The following is a 16,667-nucleotide window of genomic DNA, read 5'->3' on the forward strand; positions in this document are numbered from 1 at the left end:
TATTTTTTGTTAATAACACTAGTTATATGTATATTTAAATTGTAAATATTTAACTTTATTAAGAGACCCATTCCTACGCTCTTTACTTTATCTAGTACGACCTCTAGCTGTTAAGAACATACATTTTTATTACCAATTTTTTTAATACAGAATACCTAGCCGAAAGGAGATTACGCTTCAGCTAAACTTTTACATAAATCTTTAGTAAGTTTATTGAATTTTGCCGTTAAAAGTTAAAAACTAGAAAAAATAAATAAATATATATTTGTATATATATACATTATATAAGTTTATATAATCTTTATATTTAGCTATTTTACATTTTTGTCTTTATAAATTACTTTTAAAGTTCTCGCAAACTGGTTAACTTTATTTTATAATGGACAAAAAATTTGTACTATAAGAGAATAAGTATATCAGTAATTAATTCTGATTTTTTTTATTAACTTTTTTTTCATTTAATTTTCTAGTGTGCAGACAAATAAAATGGTATGTAAATATTTGTTTTAATCAAAAAGTAAAAGTATTTAAAGTTACATTTGCTTAGATACCACAGTAATTTTTTTTTTCTCTTTATTTGCATTTACCTACTTTTGCTACAATTATGATTGAGTTTTCCTAAGGATTTTTTTCTCTCAAAGCTATTTCGTATTTAGCAAAATAAAGTTTTAGCTCTTATCAATACAACAAAAGAAAACAATAATTTGATTACTCTAAGTCGTACATTTTTTGTTTTTTATAATGTTTGTTTTGTAAAACATCGCGTAAACTTGTTAAAGCAGCGGTTCTTAACCTTTTTTTCATGTCTTACCTCTTTTTGGGTGATTAAAATCAAATTTACCCCTTTTTAGAATGTAATTACCCAATTTACCCAAATATACAACTTAATGTTTAATTTGAGGGAAAAAAACTATATTTTTAGAATATTAAGCTTATTAAATATAAAAAATCGTAAAATTCAAAGAGTTTGTTTAACTTTAGAAAAATACAGTAAAATACTAACTTACGCACTAAAATGACAATTAGTAAACATTAGTTTACATAACCTTTAATAAAGAAAATTTACCCCCTTAAACAAGGGAATTTACCCCCAGGGGTTAAGTTATTCCTGATTAAGAATCGCTGTGTTAAAGCAACTTAAGCAACTTTACAATTTAAATTATTCTCGTAAACAAATAAAGTACGCGATTAAAATGTTAGAGAATAATTTATATTAAAATTTTATCTAATCAAACACAAGTTTTGAAAAACTCATATCTAATTGATACTTAAACAATCAAGTAACTACTTTTGTAATTTTTTTTTTCCTTGCGTACAAAGTAATAACTGGGTGTTTAAAACAATTTTTCGAGTAAAATTTTAATTAAAACAACTTAAACTGTACAAGTAAAAACTTATTAGTTTAACATAAATGTGACAAGAAAATAATAAATTAAAATCTCAGTGCGTAGAGGCTCTTTAAACAAAAATTTTAAAAATATAAATGTTGCAAAATTTTGAATACTTGTGTGATTCTACGTATGTGAACTTTAAAACAAATGTAATCCATTGAAGCAATTAATTCAACGATTTATATTCCTATGTATTGGATCAATGTACGCACAAAAACTTAAATTAAATGCAAGTTAATCGATTAGGGTGTCAAAATGTTACAGTTTTATATCAAAAATCACCGATAACTGCGTCAGGATGTAGAAATATTACGTCACGACAAAAAACTAACTTAACCAAAAGTAAGTAAATAAATTAAAAATTTAAATTTTGAAAATTTAGTTTAACTACATTTAAAACACAAAACAGTCAACTAAGGTGGCAAAACTACAATTTTGTATCAAAAAAGTAAAATAAAATATAAAATACAAAAAAAACTAACTTGATCCAAAAACATCTCGGTAGGCTTGCTTCCTCCGTTTTCTGATAAAATAAAAAAATTATCGCAACAACGTAAAAAATTTTCGAAGTTTGTGAATTTACTCTTATTTGAAAAAACATTACAAGTTAAAGCAAAATTTTGATAAAAATAGTAAATATAAAAGTTAGTTTATCTAAAAGAAACCAAAAAGCACGTTCTTGTTTTAGCTGCAAAATTATAGCAGCCGAAGTTTAAAGAAAAAGAAAAAATATCGCAAAAACGTAAAGGATGTTTAAAAAATTTTAAACAGTACTTACTTTTATTATACAATAAACAATACAAATTAAAACAAAATTTTTATAAAAACAGAAAATATTAAAAGTAACTTTATTTAATAAAAAGCAAAAACCACGTTTTTTGCAAAACAGACGCAACCGAGTTCTTTACTTTAGTTTTTTTACCGTTTAAGTTAGACTAAAACAAAAACTTGTTCAAAATCTTTTTTTTTAAACTGACTTGTTTAAAAATTCTCATTTTCTAACAGGATCAAACACAAAAGTGTTTTTGTTTGCAATTTAATCAAAGTCAAGGATAATCAATAGAAAGAAGCGGTTTATTTGGCTAACGAGATTTCGTAGACAAGTGCAACAAAAATTTTAAATCTATTTCTTTTACTTTTTATCAAAACATTTCAATACTTTAAATAATTTTTTATACTCTTTTAATTTATAATTGAAACTCATTTGAATTTGTAACAAACGTCAACATTTAGATTTGCAATAGAGTGCAGTTCAACTGATGAATTATGTTTCAATAATTATGTAGCCGTTCTAAGCTTTAGATAATTTTAAAGATTCTAGTTTTTTTAGACTCTTTTTCTCGAACAGGATCAAAAAAAATCATTTTGTTTACAATTTAATCAAATTCACTGCCAAATCAATACGGTACTCCCTCACGAACTTTTACAACTCAAAAAGATTGATTGTCAGAAAAGTTTAAAAAACTTAATTTGACCTAAGTGTTTTTTTTTGGAATAAAAGCCTGTCTTTTGTTGTTACCTATTTGAGTTTTAGAAAGGTAATAAACTTTTATAAAACAACATCACGAATGTGTAAAAAAAAAATTAGTACTTTAAATATCTTTTTCAAAAAACAACCTTTGATGACTTTATTTTTCTTCAAAAAAGAATAGTAACATCATTTTTCAAGCATAACAAAAAAGTACTGAACTTGTTGTTAATTTTAAACTTATGTTTTAACTTCGGTAAAAACTTTAACTTTTGTACACACTTTACCAAAGACTGTAAGGTTTTAGTTGCTTTTAATTTATATATTGTTAACAGAAATAACTATTAAAAAATACATTGTTATTAAAACTCACGTTCGATCCTCTTGGTTTCATTCTTCTTCAGCAACTTTATAATCGCATCTGGTTTGTTCGTGTCGTTCAACCTTAATGATTTATTTGTTCATAACATGTTTTTAGTTTATAAATTTCTAAACCTTTGACCTTATTATTTTTCTTGTTTCTTCTTTACAAGATTGTTTTTTTTTATATACCAACCTTATTTGACTTGTTTTACTTTTTTTTTAATATTTATTATATATTTTTCGTTCAGCCTAATTAGTTTTATAACATAGATACATTTATTAATATATGTTTATACATTAATACCAACCTAGTACCCCTCTTCTAACGAGTTGTTCTGGTTGTACATAAAATTTACTTTAATTTATAATTTTTTTTAACTAGGGTTTCTCTTTTTTTTTCAAAAATTCCCTTTAAATAAATTTAAAAAACTATGGCCCTCTCCAACAAGATTACTCAAAAAAAACCTTTTAAGAACTTTTTTATATTTGCTCTTCATATTCAACTCCAAAAACTCTAGTGTAAATTTCAAATTATGTGCTCATGGCCCCCTGTGGCTCCTATACTAAGCATACCCCCGCTTAGCCCCTTTGCTGCTGATGGTCCCTGAATATCTGTCATGACCCCCAAGGGGCCACTTAGTCCGCTTTGGGAAACCCTGCTTTAAACGCATACCAACCTTATGTCCCTCTTGTAGTGTGGAGTGTCTTTCCTGTGCAGTCTAAGCTGATCGCTCCAGTCGTGTGAGGGTGTTTGTTCAGACGCTGAAGGATGAAAAGATACTCCTTTTTCCTCGTAGTACTAAAAGAGTATTGTAGCTTTTATAAGTTAAGATATTCCCTTTCTATATTACTTTTAATTGATGTAACGAAATAAAGGTGGAAAAAATACTAAAAATTTATTGATTAGTTTGAAAAATACATGTTTAGATTAGTTTTAAATTATTACAATAAATATACTTCCTCATTCGGTTTTTTTATTAGTATTTTTTTTTAAAGATATGAAAATATAAATAAATGCATAGAATTTTTTGTTTCAGCTTTTAGTTGTTTTACAAACTTGGTATAATTTTTTTTTAAACACTGTTAGTTATTAAAACATGGCGAGCAGATTCTATCTATATAAATCTTACTCTTTTTTGATTTCTCTATAAAATATTCTATTTTCATTATTTTACACATAGTTTTTAACTAAAAGAAAAATAAATTACAAAAAATAGCATACCAATTTCTCAAAAATATCAATTAATTTTTTTAAAGAAGTTCTGCTAACCTCTGCAATATAATCTTCAAATATTTTTGATAGTATGTCTTTTAACATAGTTTTTAATAAAAAAAGGGAAACATTGAATATTTTCTCAAAAAACTTAATAACCTCCTCAATATAATTTTCAAACATTTCCCCCTCCACTTCGCCTAATTCGTCTTCATTAGGTGATTCTTCTATTAGGGGATTTTTTTCTTCACAGCTCTCATTTGCTTCTGTAAAGTATCGAAAGTAAAATTAAAGTTTTAAATATATCAAAATTATCATATTATATTTATAAAGTAACATTTTGTAACATTTGTTTTTTTAATACTTTCGTTTTCTTCTTTATATATTGTATTTAATTAGCATCATCTAATTAATGAAAATTTTTATATGTTGACTTTGGTAAAGTATTTGCTTTTGTTAAATATAAGAAATAAAGGTTATAAAGGTAAAACTTGAAACTATCAAAAAAACTTAAATTTAGAAACATTAAACTCGATAAAAAACAACCGGAAGAAAACTGTTTACATAGACTTTGTTTAGACTGGAGTTTTCTCATTACTTTTTTATGTTACTTATGTATATCATGTAAAGCAGCACTTTGTGGAAATTGACTGAAACAACGGTTTACATAAACCATTTTTTTAATTTGAAGTTGAAGTTTCTTAACTACATCTCACAATTTTTACCTCATCAAGTTTAAATCAAAGTTAAAATAAGCTGCGACTTGGCTGCAGTTTTCAACTAGTTTTTGGAGCCAATTTTAAGTTATAATTGAATTTTCATTTACGGTTAGTTTAAACTTGCTTATAATTGTCAATTCGTAACAGTTCAAGGAAATTTAGTCTAGCTTTTGGATGCACAATATCACAAAAACACAACTAATCAATACAAGCGTCGGCTTAATAAGTTTTTAAGTAATTATCACAAAATTAATCAATTTCACACAGTGATTAGCGGTACATTGTCATTTTTTACGTAAGATGTAATGAGGAAAACAAATTTTTTGTGCGAAATTCTTGAACTTTTTTATAAATTTCAATCTATGATGGCCTGGTAAAAATAGTTTTTTTAAAGAAACTTAGCTAATTTATTTACAAAAATAAATGTTATAATAATTTGACATAAGAAACTACTTATTTTAATTTTCTATTGGTTACATACCAGTATTCTAACTTTTTCCATGACTTTTAAGTATATCTTTTCAGAATGTAGTTTAAATGAAACACTGTTAACTATAAAAAGTTTAGAAAAACTAAACTGTGTTATAATTTACTTGTTAAATGTTCAGAACAATAAGTTTTAATTGCCACTTATTTATACTATTTATAAATTTAACAAAATACCTTCTTGCACTTCAGCGAATGCGACTCTCGATCGTTCTTCTTCTCTATCATCCGTATTGTTATCCGCATCCCGATTATCCGGCATCAACCTCGATTCTTCGTTTGTTTCTTCTTCGTCTGATGGTTCCGATATGTTTTTCAGGTTTTCTGGAATAAAACATAGTAGTTATTAAACTGTTCTGTTTACCAATTAAACTAATGTTTGTTTTTTTTTTAATCTCACGTTAATAAACAATATTTTCTGTAATTAATCAGATTATAAAGTCTTACATTCAAACTTAGTTTAGAAATATAAAGTAAGTAATATCTAGTCAAGTAAATACGCAAGAGTATTAAAAAGTTTCCCAAACAAAAGGCAGCAACTGAACTCAAGTTGATGTTTTTTTTTTGAGGTATAACCACGGAAACATTTTTAGAAAATTTAACTATCATGTGGCCGATCAAAAAATAAAACAATAAAGTTATTAAATCATTTTACACTAACTGAACGGGTTTTTTTATTAACTTTCTCTGGTTATGATTATAATTCAAAACTAAAAAATCTTTAATAAACTATAAAATATCATAAATACTCATAACATTGATTAAAAAAGTTTACACTCACCGGATGGTTGTTTTTTGAACAGTTTGCTCTGTGCCGCCATCTGACGGTGTTTTTGCACGATTGAGGATTGTTGGTGTCTTTTCGAATCTTTTGGGTGAGGTGTTAGGTGGCGTTGTAGGCTAGACTGTAAATAAAATTGATATTATTTTTAAATTTTATGGTTAGTTTAAGTTTTTAGGGTAGGGACTTAAAATGGTTAATTAGCTATTAGTTATAGGGTAATATGAGTGGTGTTAAGGTTAAACCGTAGAAAATAAGTAGCTAATTTTACATATGAAAGTTTGTAGAAGTTTTTGGTTAACGTTTGAATCTCGAGATGAGGCGTCGTAGGCTGGACTATAAAAATCAAATACATTGCTATATAATATTTCAAAACAATTAATACAATATAGTATGATAAAATACAGGATGGGGCAAATATGTAGACTAGACTGTAAAAATGGTTAATGATTACTAAGACTTAGTTAATGACTCATTGAATACTTAGGGATATGGCGTTAGTTGGCGTTCTAGGCTGGACTGTAAACTTAAACAATGTTAATAGTAAAAAACATTTTTTGATACTGACTGAAATAAAGTTTTGACTAAGGAATAAGTGGTGTTTTGTACTTTGTTGGTAAAAATATATAATAATATAATTTAAAGTATCAATTTTAAACGGACTGTAAAACTTTTTACAAGTTAAAACTATGAAACGTAAGTAGAAATGGTTTAAGAAGGCGCTGTGTAGTTTGTTTGGGATGTTTACTCAAAATAAATAGTTTTTTACAACTAAAAATGGGCGTTAGGTAGGCTTGACTTTTGTTACAAAAACAAACAAGTAAACAGTTGAGACTTTTAAGTTTACAAGGCTTGATAAATAATTTGAAAAATTGTACTTATTTTTGAAACTAGTCTGTAGTAAAGTGTGCAAATAGGAGGATGTTAGCTTGCATTATAGTAGCAACAAATAAATCAAAATCAAACTAATAATTTGCCTTACCACGAAAACCCTCTTTTTCATACAGTTATATTGATTAAATTTAAATTTAAAAAAAAATTGATAACCTATTTAAAAACTTTTCTGGCCTTTTAATCAAACTATTGCACATGTGTATACTTGTGTTGTGTGAATTAAGCAAAGAAATAATTTTATACTCGGCAATAACTAATAAGATTATAAGCTAAACCAAAGGTACAAATAGTATGATCTAAACTTATGTTGTAATAGGAGCAACAAAAACTAAAAGTTGTACTAAGTCCACTCCAAAACATTAATTCTCAAGCTCTGTGAGCTGATCTTCTTTGAATAAAGACTGGGAGATTTATAATAAACAAATTAATTAGAAACAACAAATGTATAACTGAAAACTAACTCCACCACCAAGACCCTCTTTCTCAAGCTCTTCGAGCTGATCTTCGTGGAAGGTGATCCTCTTGGACGAGGGATTGGGAGTGTGGATCTCGCTCAGGTCTTCTTTCGTTTCGCTCGCTTGTCCGCTCCACATATTTGCTGGTGATCATTTTATTTGATTAGTTTTTTTAAAACGTTGAGTTTTTTAATTGTTTTTTTTTTTTGCAACATGAATACTTACAGGACACTAATAGTGATTTGTCAAGACTTTTTATCTTTGTGGTTTTTGTGATAAACACTTTTAATACAATAAATATTATTTAAAATATTTTTTTAATTAGACTGTCACAGCTACTATGAAGACTTGTTAAGAGTCTTGTACTTTTTTACTGTTTTAGTTTAAACTAAATATCTAAAAACTTACCCAAACTACTGGTAGGTTGTTGTGGTAGCAAGAAACAAGTTAGGACATTAATTCCGTTTATTTCATCTGATTGAAACTTTATCAGGGGTTGAGACTGGTTCTCTGATAACCACAAGGCTGTAAAATAATATTTTCTAATTAAAATTTTAAATAAACTACCAATATAATCCACGATATACAAATTAAAAATGTATATCTAATAGTTAAATTAAAACATTTTGAAGCTGTTTTTTTTTAATAAGGGTAATTTAAATAACAGTTTGTACCCAGTTTTTACTAGAAGTTTTGTAAACTAATAAGGTACTTTTCTTTAAAACCCTGCCTTTTGATTTTTTTTTGATAAATATTTAAAACTGACTTTCGGCAAAAACTACGATGCAAGGCATTACAAGGAGTTATGTTTTACTAATGATATTGCCTTATTTTTCAAATGTTTCTACAACTTATGTGATAAGCAATGGTAAGTTCAAAAAATATTTTTTGTATCATTTTTTCATATATTTTCATATTTTAGTTTAAAAACCAACACTCTGCAAGTGTGTTTAATTTAAAACAAAAATTTAAATAATCGAATCATAGTTTAGTATAAATTCTTTTTAATTACTCTCAAATTTAAAACAACTTTTTTTTTGTATTGATTTTTGTAAATTAGTCTTTTATAACAAATTTTATAAATTAAAATCCTATACTCATACATTATAGTCATTATCCTTATTCTTTTAACTCTTTACTTACCAAAAGTTTGAAATTGTTTTAATATTTATTACTCGAAAATAAAGCTCTGTGTAGATTTAAAAACGTCTGTGTAATAAAAATAGAATGAATAGTACATAAATAAATTTAATAACCTTTTATTTCATTACAAATAAGTTTTTATTAGCATAAGTTTTTATTATTTGTATGATATTTTTTAAAACATTTTGTCGTTGTTATGACTAACTTTATCACTATAGATTTACAATCGCAGACAGTAATTGAATTTAACTCAATAATCTTTATTTACTTTTAATTTTACGACGATAAATATTTAGTAGTGTTATTACAAAATATTTTGTTTACTACTAATTTTACGACTTAAAATGTTTGAGAGTGTTATTACAACAATTTTTGTTTGTATTTTTTGTAATAACACTACCAATTTAGTCTTGGTAAGCTATCAACTAGTATAGGTAAGTGTTAATTCTAAACGCTTCTCCTTACTTGTATAGTAAGTTTAAGTTGTAGTAACATTGGACAAAACATAAAGCTAAGCAAAAAATGCTGGATTGACAGTTTTAAATGTTTATAAATTTATTTTGGCATATCTTACTAGTTTGTTTACACAAAAAAGTGTTATATAACACTACAGGTCGTAAAACTTCTACTATACATGTATGTAAGCAAACAAATAAAACCCTGCTTTGTTAGTAAAAAAATTTCCAGTGTCAAAAAGATTTTTTTTCAAATTTTTTGTTTTATTAAAACTTTTATAAAAACTATATTTCAGGTTACACAGGCTAAAATAATAGTTGTATAAAGGTTTATTTGAAAAATGACTTGTGTTTTTGTACTAAACTGTGTACAAATTTTACAACTTTAGATATAAAGTTTTCATATTGTTATATTTTGTAAACATTTTTAAAAATATTTTTAACTTTAAGTAAATACGAAATAAGCTTTTGTAAACCTTAATAAATATAGTTCTGATAAAAGTTTACTTTTATAAAATTAAGTATTAATACCAAGTAACTTTAATTTTAAAAATGATCTAATATTATACGTAAACAATATATAAACTACATCTTATTTTCTCACATAATAAGTTCTAAAAACTGTTATCATTCACACATTTAGAAGTATTTGGACGATAATTACCGTATAAATTGAATAAATAAACACTTTTGTTTACAGATATATTGTTTACTTGGTCAAACACTTTGAACTTATTCTTTACAAAATATAGGCTAAAATTATTACAAAAAACTTTTTCAATTTACGAAAAAACTTTTTGTACTACTTTATTGAACTAGTTTAAAAAACTTAAATGTACAGTTTTGATAGTAATTGATTATAAATCATTATGGAAATACAAACAATTGATAATTAAAGTTTTAGGACTAGGTTTGATGTGTATATTTTTAGATGATGTTTAATACTTTTAACGTACTTTGTATTTTTAAAACTGTAAATTAAATGATAAAGCGGTGATAAATCTATTTCATTAAATTCTTTTTAAAGTTAGAGTATCATATTTGCTTATTTCGCCGTTTTTATATCACCTAAATACGTAGATGGTTTCTATTGTTACTAAAACCTAAATGGATTTCTTTTTTTTAAGATAATTTTATTTAAATTTTAGATATACTTTAATAATAAAAAGTTTTGTTTTGCTTCTGTTTTTAATATTTTTTTGAGCTTTTAGATGTCTTTAGCAAAACATATTTAAAAAAAAAACATAGCCTTAATATCCTTGTCATAAGTCATTTAAGTTTTAAAACTGTTGTTTCCTTAATCTTAAACTATTTTTTACAAACGCTGCATATTTGTATAAAAGTATATACATTGTTTAATAAGTATTTTAACAAAAAAGACTTAAACTTTTTATCTTTTTGTTATAGTTTGTAAGAAGCAATAGAAAACTCTTCAGTGGTAAAGCTACTAATCTTATAACTACTTTTGGTACGTTATCCCTCTTAAAATAATAAAAACAAAGGTAATACGACGCATAACTCGGTAGCAAATTACTCAAACACTACTATTACTTATATTGAAGTGATTTTTTTTTTACTTTTCAACTTAAGAACAGCGAGTGATAATAGCAGACGGCCAAATGATGATTAGGGAACATAATCGATTTGATATTTTTGAATACTAAGTTATAAAACGTCAAATGTTTTAAACTACTATTTTGTATACCTTTCAGTTTAAGAACGGCTAGTGATATGGGCAGGTGGTTCAATCTGTTCCCCTTCACGTCGAGAACGTGCAAGCTCTCGCAATCGCCCAGCTCGTCAGGAACGTGTTCTAATTGGTTCTCCCGCACGCTCAGTATCGTCAGTTTCTTGCACTGGCCGATCTGGGAAAATAAATTATTTTGCTTTAAATACGGATATAAAAACTATAACGCTAATTATTGACAATGAAAATATTTGAAAACTGTCCACAGTGCATTTATCACGCTGAGTATCGTCAATTTCTTGCACTGACCGATCTGTAAGAAGTGTTGTACTTAAAACTATAATTTACAGTATATAGTACATGACACTCGAAATACTAGTAAAATGTGCAGAGTGGGTAGTATAAGTTCGGTTTAATGATATGCTGGATACTATATCCGGATCTGGTAGATCACTAGCGAAAATATGGTCTCAAATAATTTAACAAATACAAAAAATCAAAAAAAAAAACAAAAAATAAATTTGTCAGTTTTTTAATCAATCAAACTTAAAGTTGCTTGTTCAGCAAAAGCGTTTTTGTTGTTTCAAAAACATAATATGTACAAAATAACAACTGATTTGCTAATTGTACATAAAAATGTTTTAAGAGTATTGAGTAATTTCAGCATTCAACACATCATTGAACTTTCTATTTATACTAAAAACAATATAGAATTGATTAATTTAACTCGATAAACTAAATATATCCAGACTATATACATCATATTTTATAAGTTTTATGCATAGATGTAGAAGTTGATTTTTTTATTACAGAAGTTTAATTATTTTTTCTTGATTTGCAGCGGTTATGTTAGATTTTGTTTTTATACTTTTCACCTAATAACTTTTAAATTTGTTTTATGCTAACTCGCTTTTGTAGTTTATAGTTACTCTACAAAATACAAAAAACAAACATGTTCAAAAACATAAACTAATAAAAAAAATTATAAAAACCTAAAAACTAGTTTAATACATCAAAACTAGTATGTTATCAATAGTGTTATATTGTCTTATAGAATTCCGATTACTTATTATCAGCTAAAAACAAGACTTTTTAAGAACTCAAAGAAGACATTTTGTCAAATCAATTAAATTAAAGTTGCCACTGTCTAACATATGTTATTTGTTTAGCAGGAAAATGACGTATTGAAAAATAAATTAAATATTAATCAGTAAGTAAGCTAATACCTGGTGCTTGACAGATAATATTTTAAACAAGTATTTTATTTAAGAAGAACAAAAAATGCACATATTAAAAGTTGTTCTTTATATTTATTAGATCATACAGATTTATCTTTGAATAAAAGAAATAAATATGTTTTAGTTTTTGTATAATTAGTAATATAGCTTAATGTTTGATATATAAAAATTTATTAGTTCTGACTTTCAAAATAATAAAGTACTGTTATTGTGTAAAATTTAAATCCTAAATCAAACACCAAGTTCGTTTTTTTTTTAATAAAATTTTTAATTTTTTATAACTTTATTTACAGGTATTTAAGATCAAAAAACTTAAAATCGAACTTGCTGTAAAATTATAACTATCTTAAACTCCTAAAGTATTTTAACAACTTTTAGATCAGATTATTTTCTTTGAAGTTTTCAAACATTTAGCCTAATTGTTTTAAACTTTATCAAGTTTGTGGTACACCTTACTTTTGTGGTTACTTCTCAATGTTGTGGTAAAAATCTAAATAAAGAAATTTACAGCAGCTTTATAGTAGACTTAAACTTTTACAAAATACCTAGAGATTTGTTTGTAAAATTATACTTTTAAACTTTTCAAATCTTTTACCTTTTTAGCATTTACAAAGTCATAACTTGAAAAGCTAAGCCTTTTTTCTAAGAGATCAAAGAGAAGTTGAATTGCATTAATATTATTTTTATACTAAGTATTATTGTATATAAAAAATTTTGTAGTAAAGTATTTCTTTTTGTTTATTAATTTTGTTCGGAGCTTGTTTAAATTGGTAAATATTATTAAATTTAGTTTCTACATAAATAGTTTGTAAGTAATCAATTTAAAGTTCTTATTTGTAAGTTTAGTTGTTTAACCAAACTACTTAAACTATAAGTCACTTGTGTGATAATAAATTAATAAACCTTTTTAGAAACAAATAAGAAAAGAATTAAATGGTACACATGAACAATATTCTAAATTGTTTTTTTTTTTTTTGATCAATAACTGTACAGTCATGAACATGTTAGAACTAAATATATATAGTTGTTATTACTTCCATGGGAATGAACTAAAATTATTCATTCAATTTATACCAATATTTTTCAAGTATTTTGGATATATAACAAATTATTTAAACAGTTCTACAACTTAACACACTCAGCATCTTCTGCGTATAAAGTGGGTGCACGACTATTCAAATTCTGACAATTCAGGTTCTTAAGAAAAAATTGAAAGGGCCACAACTAAAAAAGTAATGTATATTTTCAAATATAAAAAAAATATTTAGATCTTATTAATATCTACAAACCATTTGAATTGTCGGAATTTGAGTTGTCTAAAATTGAATTGTCGTGTAACTGATAAATACATACATAACATTAACATTATTTAAACAGTTTTACAACTCAACACACTCAGCACCTTCCGCGTATAAACTAAATACCAAACCGACCTCTTTAGGAACGAACTGAAGTTGGTTCCTGTCCACGTTCAGTGAACTCAAGTGTTTCAACTTCCCAATGCTGCCTGGTAGTTGTTGCAAGCAGTTCTCCTGCAGCATGAGTTCCGTCATCTGTTGGCATCCTCCTATCGACTCGGGTATCTCCTCTATTCGGTTCTGATCCAGCTTCAGGATTGATAATGACGTCATGTTTCCTGTGTGATTAATATCAAGTTATTTGTTTGTAAAAATTTATTTATTCGTGTGTACTTGTTATCCTCTACTCGGTTCTGATCCAGTTGTATTCGTAAAAAAAGCTGCATAGTTTTCTGTTAATTAAAGTTTACAAAGTTTTATTTACCAGCTTTGGTAAAATAAAAGATATAAAGAAGTATTTTTATCCATTTTTTGTATAATCATGGTTGATGCCAAAATATTTTTTTATTTTTAAACTTTTAATTTACATATTTTTACAATTATACACTACCTGAAACTTTATTTTATTGTGCATTCTCTCAACAGAATTGATATTTAGCAAAAAATCATGTTTTTATTTTTTTCAACTGGTTAATACTTATTTTTTTATTGTTTTTTTCATAATCGTCATGATACCTACTTTTAATATTACACATATATATATTGTAACTCACCTAAAGACGCATTGTAGACCAAATACTAAAAGTTAATAATTTAGATATATTTACCAATAAAAAATTAAATTTTTTGATTGGGTTTTATCAAGATAATTAACTTTTATCTTTACACTTAACTTAAATAGTTTAACGTTAAAAACGTTTACGTTTTTGTTTTTTAGCATTATATTTATCAAAATCTATCTAACTACTTCATGTGGCTTTATTCTTTTGCTTAAGTAAACGTTTAAATTCCTTTTCACACAATCTTGATCTTCAACGTCATATTAAAACAAAACATTATAGTTTGTTATACATTTACAAACGTTAAACAAAAAATGCAATACTTTTACAAAAATTTGCTTTACTACTCTACGTAGCCTCAATTCCATGCCACTACTAAAAGCTAATGTATCAGACTTTTACTACACCCACAGGCTTTTAAGTATTTTTTCATTCACAAACTGTCATTGATGTTTTTATTCTGACTGATATTAAAAGCAAAATTAAAATTCTGTTTAAAGTTCATTCTTTGTCTGTATACGTTTGACCACTTCCTTTTATAAAGCTTAACTAAAAATAAGTTTAACATTACTGGTTTGATTAATTTGAACAAAAGACGTTAATCTTTTAATCTAAAACTTTTTTTAAATTGAGATTTGATTGTTTCGTAAAGTTTTTTTATGCTTTAGTCTCAAAATATTTCGAAAACTGAATTATTACTTTAAGCCTAGCTAAACCATAACAATTTGATTTAAAACAGAAAAAAAAATTATGAGTTATAAGCTTCGTACAATATTTTGTTTGAAAAATTCCGTAAATGGCACTATATTCTTTTTAAATAAATTTTACTCTGACTTTTAGCTTTTTTTGATTTAGAAACAAGTTTTGAAAGCAAGACCTCTTATCATTAATAGTATTATATATATATATAATTTACATTCACTATTATATATGAAACTATTTTAAGATAGTGTAAAAAAACGATTGTAAACATTTTTAGATAGTTTTTTTTTTTGAAGTTAAGCTTACATACTTTAAACTAAAAAAAATATTGAAAGTAAACCAATTAAGAAAGATTTTTTTTATATTTAAAAGCCTTTTAAAAAAGAATTATCACCTTTATCTTATTTAACAATATTTTTATATAAAAAAAAATATCAACGAGATTAATAATGTCAAGTTGAATATTTTTATTCAAACGTTTTTCAATGATTTTCATCAATAAAAAGTGCGTCACTGTACTATAGCGATTAAAAAACCACAAAAAAGAATTATCCAAAGACAGTTTTCCTTCAAAACACACTTTAAATTTTTATTTATACACATTAGTATTTTGCTTATAGCTTTTAATTGATAATCAACTGCAACATAGAAAACACAAAAGTTATGGCTTGTTGATAAAATTTTTAAACCAAGAAAATATTAACTTGTTTTTATATTATTTCTCAAATTATAAATTTATATTAAAAGCTCTATGTAGCTTTTATATATCAGAGCATAATTGTGAATAAAGTTATGCTTTTTTAACTGTTGTATACATTATATTACAAATCTCTAAACAAAATATTAAAAGTAAAAGAGTATTTTTTTTCACTATTTATCAATGGAAAATAATTTAACCATAAAGCTTTAAAACTAGCATAGCACTTATAAGTTTATTTTTCTTTTACAGTGAAAATAAACAATGATTTAAATTCAACTGAGAGAATCTTATTCCATACAGTTTACGTCAAAACAATTCTTCCTTAAAATTTAACTAAAACTAATCTTATTAGTTATCATTTATTTAAAAAACAAGTTTAAATGTATTTTTAATCCAGCATATGGCCTTTATGCAAAACTAAATTAACTAGTTAACTTTTGTTTTGTCCAACTAAAAATAGTGTTTATAATCAATCATTATTTATGTGTCTGCATAACTTAATAACCATGCAAACACATTTTATTTTTAGTCACAAAAAATTATTTAGTCTGTTTCCATTTTCAAACAACATTAAAAATTTCTAAAATTCCAACGAAGAATTATTCACAGTTGTGAATTTTTATTAAAGTTGCAAAATCTAAGTATTAATTGGTGCAGAAAAACAAAGCCAGTTTTCATTTCAATACTTAAGAGAAAATAATAATAAAATTTGTATTTAAACAAACTTAAATTGGAAATAACCTGGCTAAATACCACAAAAATAGCTTAAATCACCAAAACAGTTGCTTTTTTCATTTTATCATATTGTAATTTGATTGTGTCGAGTATATATTTGCATTGATTCACCTATGCAATGCAGAAAAACTTAGCTACAAAAAATCAAAACAATTAGATC

The 16,667-nt window shown here is 25.4% G+C and overlaps 1 protein-coding gene across 6 annotated transcripts in view; it reads right to left on the minus strand.

The window, feature by feature from the left end:
• The window catches only part of LOC145831733 (protein lap4-like), a 97,342-nt gene that overhangs the window by 64,056 nt on the left and 16,619 nt on the right, over positions 1-16,667 (minus strand). For all 6 annotated transcript variants that reach the window (XM_082939053.1, XM_082939051.1, XM_082939055.1 and 3 more), the window contains exons 8-17: positions 13,727-13,929; positions 11,074-11,233; positions 8,179-8,295; positions 7,777-7,913; positions 6,422-6,545; positions 5,818-5,964; positions 4,595-4,701; positions 3,900-4,021; positions 3,233-3,303; positions 1,874-1,914 (exon numbers count right to left, since the gene is read on the minus strand). In XM_082939053.1, the coding sequence (XP_082795179.1) occupies positions 1,874-1,914; positions 3,233-3,303; positions 3,900-4,021; positions 4,595-4,701; positions 5,818-5,964; positions 6,422-6,545; positions 7,777-7,913; positions 8,179-8,295; positions 11,074-11,233; positions 13,727-13,929 (1,229 nt within the window). The remainder of the gene's footprint in view (positions 1-1,873; positions 1,915-3,232; positions 3,304-3,899; positions 4,022-4,594; positions 4,702-5,817; positions 5,965-6,421; positions 6,546-7,776; positions 7,914-8,178; positions 8,296-11,073; positions 11,234-13,726; positions 13,930-16,667) is intronic.

The sequence above is a fragment of the Thalia democratica genome, chromosome 3 (assembly GCF_965202585.1).
Source record: "Thalia democratica chromosome 3, ktThaDemo2.hap1.1, whole genome shotgun sequence".
NCBI classification, from domain to species: Eukaryota; Metazoa; Chordata; class Thaliacea; order Salpida; family Salpidae; genus Thalia; species Thalia democratica.